The sequence below is a fragment of the Belonocnema kinseyi genome, chromosome 10 (assembly GCF_010883055.1).
Source record: "Belonocnema kinseyi isolate 2016_QV_RU_SX_M_011 chromosome 10, B_treatae_v1, whole genome shotgun sequence".
Lineage (NCBI taxonomy): Eukaryota > Metazoa > Arthropoda > Insecta > Hymenoptera > Cynipidae > Belonocnema > Belonocnema kinseyi.
The window spans coordinates 3415296-3425120 of record NC_046666.1 but is presented as its reverse complement, the minus strand read 5'-3'; the positions used below and the strand labels follow the sequence as shown (position 1 = coordinate 3425120).

At 25.0% G+C, this 9825-nt stretch overlaps 1 protein-coding gene across 1 annotated transcript in view; it reads left to right on the top strand.

Annotated features, from left to right (window-relative positions):
- Window positions 1-5081, top strand: part of LOC117182132 (CD63 antigen-like) — a 26188-nt gene extending 21107 nt beyond the window's left edge. The window contains exon 5 of the mRNA XM_033375176.1: window positions 4655-5081. Coding sequence (XP_033231067.1) covers window positions 4655-4720 — 66 coding nt within the window. The 3' untranslated portion in view covers window positions 4721-5081. The remainder of the gene's footprint in view (window positions 1-4654) is intronic.
- The last annotated feature ends 4744 nt before the right edge of the window (window positions 5082-9825 follow it).

Genomic DNA, 9825 nt, shown 5'->3' with positions numbered 1-9825 from the left:
AATTCCAAAGAATTGTAAAGAATTCAGGGTAAATTAATAAGAATTCAGGATAAATTAAAAACAATCAAAATAATTTTAATGAAGTGGAAAAATAAAAAAAAATTGAATAAATCCATTTATTTCAGTAAAATTTGAGTGAATTTAGACAAATTAAAGGGAAATGAGAAGAATTCGATGAAATTAATAACAAATTAAGCTGAAGTAAAAAAGCAATCAAGTGAATTTAAAATAATTGAAAATATGTAAATATTAAAAAAATGAAACCCGTTGATTCAATTAGAATTGAGTAAATTTAGAAGAATTAAAGTGAATTAAAAAAATTCAAGGAAATTCCAAAGAATTCAGGGTAAATTAATTAGAATTAAGGATAAATGAAAAAAAATCAAAATAAATTTAATGAATTGGAAAAATAAAAAAAAATCCACTTATTTCAGTAAAATTTGAGTGAATTTAGAACAATTTAAGGGAAATAAGAAGAATTCGATGAAATTAATAACAAATTAAGCTGAATTAAAAAAGCAATCCAGTGAATTGAAAATAATTGAAAATATGTAAATATTAAAAAAATAAAACCCATTGACTTAATTAGAATTGAGTAAATTTGTAAGAATTAAAGTGAATTAAAAAATTCAAGGGAATTTCAAAGAATTAAAAAAAAAATCAGAATAAATTAATAATTCAGGATAAATTAAAAAAAATTAAAATCACTTCAGATCTTTGAAATCCTACTAATTTCGAATAAAAAAGTGGCTAATGATTACAAAACAATTCAAAAGAATTTAAAGGAATTGGAATTTTAAAAAAATCGAAAAAACCCATTTATTTCAATTAAACTTTAGTGAATGTTCAGAAAAATTAAAAAGGTATTTAAAAGAATTTGATGAAATGCCTACGAATTTTAAGTGATTTTACAAGACTTCAAGATGAATCAAACAAATTTTTTTTTGAAAATCCATTGATTTGAGTAAAAGGCAGTGAATTTAGAAGAATTGAAAAGAATTTAAAAGAATCGAGGATAAATTAATAAAAATTCAGGGCAAATTCCAACAAAATTGCAAAAAATATTTGCAAATCTCTTCAAATCTTCAAAATTCTACGAAATCCCTCACTTTTTGTGAACATTTTTTTAATAACCAAAAATATTTCAAATCTCTTCAAATCTTTTGAAATCCTTTTACATTTTTTTAAAAACTAATCGTATAAAAAATTTGCAATAAAAAAAATCCATTGAGTTAAGTAAAATTCGTTAAATTTAGAAAAATTCAAGTGAATTGAAAAAATAAAAAGGAATACAAAAAATATAAAAGAATTCTGGGTGTATTCCAAAAAATAATTTTAAATCTGTTCAAATCTTTGAAACCCTATAAAATAGTACCTAACTTCCCACGAATAAATTCTTTGAAATCCACTACTACTAAAATAATATAAAATCCCGTGAAATTCTCTGATCTGATTCTTTATCTTAAAATATTTCAAACGCTTTGAAATCCCTTTAAATTGATGAAATTAATAAAAAATTCTGTACAATATTTCGAATTATAAGCCCCTAAAATGCCTTAGAAGTAAGAAGAAGGAAAGTCAAATCTTCAACTAAAAACAAGACAAATTTTGTATTTTAAACCAAAGTTGAAATAGTACATTTCTTTAGTATAAAAATGTAATTTTCAATCGATAATGACGAATTTTCAACGAAGTAGTAAAATTTTATATTTAAAAATATAAATTAAAAAAAAGTTTAATTTTCAAAATGTAACTTTTAAATCAAACATGAAATAGTTAAACATTCAGTTAAAAAAGTTTTTCAAACAAACAAGACGAATTTTCAGCAAAATAAATCAATTTTCAACCAAAGAAATACATTTTTCATAAAAATGATGAATCTTTCACCCAATAAAATTAATTTTCAACTACTAACCTTAAACTTTTACTAAAAAAATTAACTTTGGAGAAAATACATTAATTTTCAATCAAACAAAGAACGCGTTTCCAACAAAATACTAATTTTAACAAAATACAAGAATGATAAAAAATATATATATTTCGGGTTCCAATCGTGTACAAAACTACGAATTTTTACAGCCGTTTCTTGAAAAGTTTCGATTAAAAAATCATGTTTTAACCTAAAAACCAAATTTTTAACAAAATAATTAAATTTTTAACTAAAAAGATTTATTTTCTTTTAAAAAAAGATGAATTTCAATCGAAATATCTGAATTTTTAACTAACAATATGAAATTTTAAACACAAAATGGAATAGATTTTTTTTCTAAATATTTCTATTTTCATATATTTCATAAAGTTTTTATATGTTTATATTTTATGTTATCGTCTTCCTCATTTTATTCTTCAAAATTGTAAATTTATTATAAAATTTGGTTTGAAAATCGCGCGCTTTTCATCGCTTCTGGTTCGGGTTTAATCGTAGCCAATCAAAACAGTGGGAAGTTGTGACAGAACTCTTGTGGCAGAGAAGCTCGTCTTACCCTCTCCACTCGTCTTCCTCTCACGTCCTTAACTGAGCGAGAGCGCTTTGTCGAGCCGTGCCAGCGGGGGGACCTCTTTGCCGTAATGAGGAATAAAATTTTAAACATAATCATATTATAATTTTGCAATTAGCAAATTAAAAATGTTATATTCGGAACCTATGTTGTTTCTTGCGATTCCAACGACATGTAACTTGCAATTAAAATATTAAAATTAGAATAAGTTATGGCAGATTTTAGTATATGTTTTGACCCTGGCTAGCTAGCATTATGAAATTTTCCGTAGAATAGTTGAAAATCCATCAGTTTATTCGATAGAAAATTCATCTGTTGACAATTCAACAGAATATATGAATTTCTACCCAATTGCCTAGAAGAATATTACGATTGAAAAGAGATATATTTTCAGCCATAATTATAATTCTTAAAAAAATGAATTTTTAACAAAGTAGTTTGACTATTCAGTTGTAAAATTAATTAATTTTTTAATTTCCCATTACAGTTTAAAATTAATGATTTAACTAAGCATTGCTTTTCATGATTTTTTCATTTAGACAATGTTATTATAATAAGCAGAATTTTTATTTATAATCTCCAGTTTTTACAATAATAATTAGAGGATTATCTTTAAATTAAATATATTCAATTTTTTTTTATTAAAAGTTTAATAATTCTTGATATTATTATTTTTCGTGGAACTTTTCCTGAATATTGATACGATAAATAAATAATATGAATTTGAAACAGATTTTATTATTTTATTATCATTATTATTGTAGGTTTCTGATTGGCTTAATGCTTAAGGGCATGTGACACAGCCAAATACCTACATTACCGACCTCACTTTATCAGTTCACTGAATGCTTTTTTGAACAATAAAGTACGTTTAGATACTTCATTTGCATAGGAACTTTGAAATTTATTAACTTCTGAAAATTATTTAATCTTTTTTCTGAACCGCGACATTTTTTTAAAGTTCGAACATTTTTTAATACATACAATATCGGTCTCAAACTTTAAGTAATACAAGAGCCGAAAGTAAACTATTAAAGTTCAAAGTTTAATAATAAAAGATGTAAAAAAATATTTTAACCACAATAAATTCCCTCGGCATCAATCGGTAATGGTGTAGACGAACCCCGAAACCTGGCGGCCACTAGACGAGGCTCTAACAGTTGCTTCGTCCTACGTTATGAGTCCTTGTTTGTGTGCCGAATGATGTTTGGTTAAAATATATTTTTTTACATCTTTTATTATTAAACTTTATACTTTAACGTATTTTTCTTTCGGCTCTTGCATTTCTCAAAGGTTGAGACCGATATTTTATGTATAAAAAAAGTTTGAACGTTAAAGAAATGTCGAGCTTCAGAAAAAAGATGGAATAATTTTCAATGAAGTTCCTACCCAATTGAAGTTCCTACACGTACTTTATTGTACTTATACATTTTCCAAAGTTTCAGCTCGATATTTCTATATTCTGTTGAATCGGCAACAGACGAATTTTCTACCAAATAAAATGATCAGGGTCAAACCATAAAGTAAAATCTGGCATAACTTATTCTAATTTTAATATTTTGATTGCAAGTTACATATCGTTGAAATCGCAAAAACATAGATTCCGAATATAACATTTTTAATTTGATGATTGCAAAATTGTAATATTTTTATGTTAGGCATTTTATTCCTCATGTGGACAAAGGGGACCCCCCGCTGGTAAGGCTCGAGACAGCGCTCTCGTTCAGTCAGGGACGCGAGGAGAAGTCGAGTGGAGAGGGTAAGACGAGCAGGTAACCCGCGATCAAATGAAAATCACCCAAGAAATGAGAATCGGCGTTGGAAACTAGAGAAGGTGATGTGAACTGTGGTAGGGGAAGTAGGGGAAGTGAGGAGAAATAACGGAAGGGAAATTATGGTAAATGAATTAGCTGGGAGAGCGAGAAGAGGGGGAAGTAGAGGAGGAATAAGTTTAGGGAGAGGGTGAAGTGAGGGAAAGTAGGGGAATGCAGAAGAGTTAAAGTCTTAAACGACTTAGTTAAGTCTTAATAATAGGCTACAAATTACATCTTTATAGGTGCGCGGCGCATAATTTGACTAATTTTACAACTTTAGATAACTAGTGAGCATCCCTAAACAGTCCTAATTGATTTTAATTTTTGTAATTAATTTTTCAGGCTTTGGGAATCTGGTTTTCCATCTTCCTGGCGAGATCAATCAAGAATAGCTACTATACAGTCTAGAATTGAAAGTCAAAGAAAAAAAAAAGTTCCTATAATCACAATAATTCTCTTATAGGAAGAACCATAAATAGCAATCTGCAGCAGTGACGAGATTTACTGAGTCAAAAGCCCTGCCGCTGCTGTGATAGTTTTTTTACGATTTACTATGATAATTAAAGTTCTTCCTACAGTTGTAAATCCAGAATTTAAGGATCAAAGCATATCTTTTATAGACTTGTTAGGATAAGGCGATCTCTCAATTCAATATTGTACTTATTTTTATCAAATATAAAGTCATTTAATTAGGAAATAAGCAAATTGAGCAACAATGTTTTGCAGTCTTTTAATTTTTCCAAATTAATAAATCTTCCGACGCCAAAAACAATTGGAGATTTATTATTGTATTGTATCAATCCCATTATTATTATTATTAGACAAATTAGAATTTAAAGGTTACAAACGTTTTTTTGTCTAAAAGTTCAAAATTAAACATAAAATTCAGTATAAAATAACCGGAAATGTTTATTTCTAAAATTTAAAATTCCCGAAATTGTAAAACACTCATTTTTAACCCTCAAAGTGCATACGTGTTAAAAATCACGGTAAAGTGCATCGTGGGTGATAAACACCCCAGCATATTTAATCATGTATTATTTGACCCCTATTGAATATTTTGTCACAATAAAATTATCCGATTTAGTTTAAGGTATCTTTTATAAGGTAGAGTTTGATTTTATAACCATTTATTTATTTTAATTTTGTTACAACAATTATTGAAAAAAGTGAAAAATTGTGGTTTTTACTTAAAAATTCATAACTCACGCAATTTTAATTATTTTAATCTGAAAATTTATGACTATACTTTTGAAATAGTGTACTTTAATAAAAAAATATTGCAACATGGGTGCTCTAAAAAAAGATATTTATTTGCAATGTTGAAAAGTAAATTTTATGATAAAATTATGAATCAGATTTTTCGCTTTTAAATCGATTTATTATTATAAATATATAATTTCATCAATATATAATTTCAACAAGAAATTTTCTCCAAAATTACTTTTTCACTCACTAACTGCACACTGGGTGTTACAGACCCCAAGATTTTTTTACCTCCATTTTTAACAGCTGCTGATAGTAGACTGACGCATTACGCAGTATGCTAAACGACTTTACTTAACGAATGAAGCCTCTACAAAGTACCCGTAAGTACTGTTTTTTTTTTTTAGTTTTTTTTTTAAAGGAACCGAATGGGTACCCAATGGGGTCTTTGCGCGTACTTTGTAGAGGCTCTATTCGGTTCCTTCGGCCCGCCTGGGTAGATGGCGACACTTACTCAATTTTTTCGAATTAAGTATGGTTTTTAACAGTTTGAAAATTGCTTGGGGTGTCTGACACCCACAATGCACTTTAAGGGTTAAATGACCGAAATGAACAACACAAAGAGATCAATTTACAGTAAAAATGTTCATTCTATCAAAATAGTTGAATTTTTATCTAAAACAATAAATTTTCAACAAAAAATAAAAAAGTTTAATTTACAGTAAAACAATAATTTTTAAACAAACTGATCAAATTTTCTCACCGAACTAAAAACATGGATCTGTAAACAAAAATGTGAATTTTCAACGACGTCTTTCATCTTTTGACAAAGAAAGACTGTGATTGTGAACCAAAAAGATTTTTCTAAAAAAATCTTTTTGGTTGAATTTTCCACTTCCAAATATTAAGTTTTTACCGTCTAAGAGGTTGAATTTTCAAAACAACCAAACAATTTTGCAACAAACAAAGATTTTTAAGTCAAAAGAGTAAACCAAACCAAAGGGAGATAAATTTTAAACAGTTGTATTTTTACAAAAAAAAGTTAAATTTCTACGAGATGCTCTGCATTTTTAAATAAAATAAAAACAAAAAAAGTTTTAGCTGAATTTTCATGCATAAAGTTCATATTCAATCAAGAAAGTAAAAAATTAATTGTAAGAGAAAAAAAACTAATTTTCAACCAAATAATCAAATAAAAAAAACAGACTTTAGACGACAGTGGAATTTGCAACCACAAAAACGAATTTGTAACAAAATTCATGATTTATCAACCATATAGATGGATTTTCCAATAAAAAGATAAATTTACAATTAAAAATGGAATAGGAAAATTTTCAGTTAAAAAATTAATATTTGAGCAAAAAATAGTGTATTTCAACAAAATAGTTCAATTTTTTATCAAAATAATTCAATCTTAAGCAGATAAATTTTCCAACAAGAGGATTAATTTTCTATTAAAAACAAGAATTTTTGAGCAAGAAGACTAACTTATTAACAATTAGAAGAATACATTTTTAAGAAAACAGTTAGATTTTCAAGCAAGAAGATTAATTAAAAAAAAAATTTTTTTTAAGTACATAAATTTCAAAACAAATAGGTGAATTTTCAACTAGGAAAAATAGATTCGCAATTGAAAATGGAATTGTACAATATGCAAATAAAAAAATTAATACTCAATAAAAAAATAAGAAAACGAATTTTAAACAAAATAGTTGAATTTTCCACAAAAATATTCCAATTTTCAACCCAAAAAAATTCAGAGCAAGAATACTGATTTCCGACCAAAAAGATATATTTTCAAGCAAAAAGGTTAATTTTTTATAAAAAAGACGAATTTTTAACAAAATAGATGAATTTCTGATAAAAAAGTTAACTTTTCAACACAGTTTTGAACACAGTTGAATTTCGATCTTAAAAAGATATATTTTCAAAAAAAAATGCAAGTTAAAATTAACGTTAAAAAAATTAACGTCAAAAAAATTAATTTTCAACCCAAAGACAAAATTTTAATAAAACCGTTGAATTTCCGACAAAAAAAGTTTTCAACAAAACTGTTGAATTTCTTATAACGTAGATTAATTTTGTCCAAATAGTCGAATATTCAAGCAAATCAGACATTTTTTTACCAAAAAAAGACGAATTTTCAACCAAATTTTTTAAAATTATTTGAATTACCTAGGCAAATTACTCGGGATTACATGGATAATGCAAAGTGGAACTGTTAAATTTTGAACTTTTAAAATTGAATTTTAAAAATTTTAAATTAAAAAATTTTTAAAATTGAATTTAAAAAATTTTAAATTAAAAAATGGTGTTTTCAAATGCTCAATAATTTACGCGTATGAAATTGAAGGTACTAACAGTTTTCAATATAAAAAAATATAAATCCACGTTATTATTTTCAATGCTCTAAATTAAAAAATCTATCAATGAACTTTAAAAAATTTTAAAATTATATCATTTTAAGGAATCTTAAGCTAGAAGCATCAAGTATTGAAAAATTGAAAAAAATGAACTGAACACTTCTTAAATTAGAAATTCAATTATTTTCTTTTTAAATAGTTTCAACATCCTTGGAAAGCTTCAAAATTTGACTTCAAAATCTTGAGAAATCTAGAAGTTGTTTTAAATTTGTTTTAAATTTAAAATTATTTTGGAAATTTTTTCAAACTTTTAAAATTGAAGTTACAAAAATGTAAATCCACGTTAACATTTTCAATAATCTAAATTAAAGAATCATGCAATGAAATTTTAAAATTTTCAAAATTATATTATTTTAAGTAATTTGAAGCTAGACACTTTAAAAATTGAAAAATAATTTTTTTTAACTTAACAGTTCTTAAATTAGACGTTAAATTATTTTAATATTAAATAGTCTAGGCAACCTGTAGAAGTTTTAAAATTTTATCTTAAAATCTTGGGAAATCTAGAAGTTTATCCTGCAAATTAAAAAAAAATTTAATTTGAATTTATAAATAACAAAAGGATACTTTTTATTTGTAAAAATATTAAAGTAATTTAAAGAGATATTTAGAAGTTTTAAAAAGATTCGAATTAAATTTACAACTTGAAATAATTTCAAATACTTACAGCCGAATTGAAAATAAAATGTAGATTTTTGCAGGTTTCATACCAAAAATGTAGAATTTTTTTATGAATTATGAAAGACTTCAAGAGAGTGAAATTTTTTAAAGATTATTAGGAAAATTGAAAATGATTTTTAACTTTAGAAAATTATGGAAGATTTGAAGGATTTTTTTTGCAGGATTTTCAAAAATTGTAGGAAAATTTCGATTAATTTTAAAATATATTTAGAAGTTCTGAAAAAAATGTTAACACACTTCGTTTAAAAACACTTAAAATAATTTCAAGTGTTTTATTAATTTTGAAGCTTCTAAATATCTCTTAAAATTACTCAAATTTTTTATAGAAATAAGAAGTGTTCAATCGTTATTTATGAGTCAAAATTGAGTAATTTCACTTATAAATTAAACACTTTTTAAATAGAACAATTAAATTGTAACACTAAAAGTTTAAATGTTCTTCGAAAAACTAAAAATTCAAAGCTTTCTATGTAAAAAAATTCAGTTTCAAACTGTTTTCTTTAAAATATTTGGTTTCAATTCACTCATCTTAAATGAAAAGTGAAATTTCAAATTAAATGGGAGAAAAATTGAATAATTTAGACTTACAATATTTTCAATTTAATAAAAACATTTAATTATGACTATATTATGGATTTACTTTTAAGTTGAAAATAGTAAATCGCACGTTTACATTTTTTAATGGCAAAAAAACTAATAGAAATAATATATTAATAAATTTATTAATTAAATTTAATATAAAAAATAATATAAAGGAATACCTGGAACTCTGAATTAAAAATATATTATTGATAAATCATAAAAATTTGTACTTAAAAATAAAATTGTAGGAATAAATAATATTATATTAATTTCAATTCTTTTCAAGACTTTCGAATTAAAATAGTTACAATATGGAAATTCTCAAATTTTGAACGGATCTAGAATCGTTTTATCGAATCAATTATTATTCTGATTTTTATATTCAAAGTAAAGCTCCATTTAAAAAAAAATGTATTTATTTACATTTACAGTTGGTAAAATGAAACTGCTTTGATCAAAAAATTTCAACTTCAAATGCTTTCAATTTTTAATTGTTTAAGTCTTCAAAACTGCACTTTAATTATTTAAAAAATGGTTAAAATCTGATAAAAAAATCTTCGATTTTAAACACTTCGAATTTTTTAAGCCTTTAAAACTGCATTTTAAAAGTCTTTAAATTAA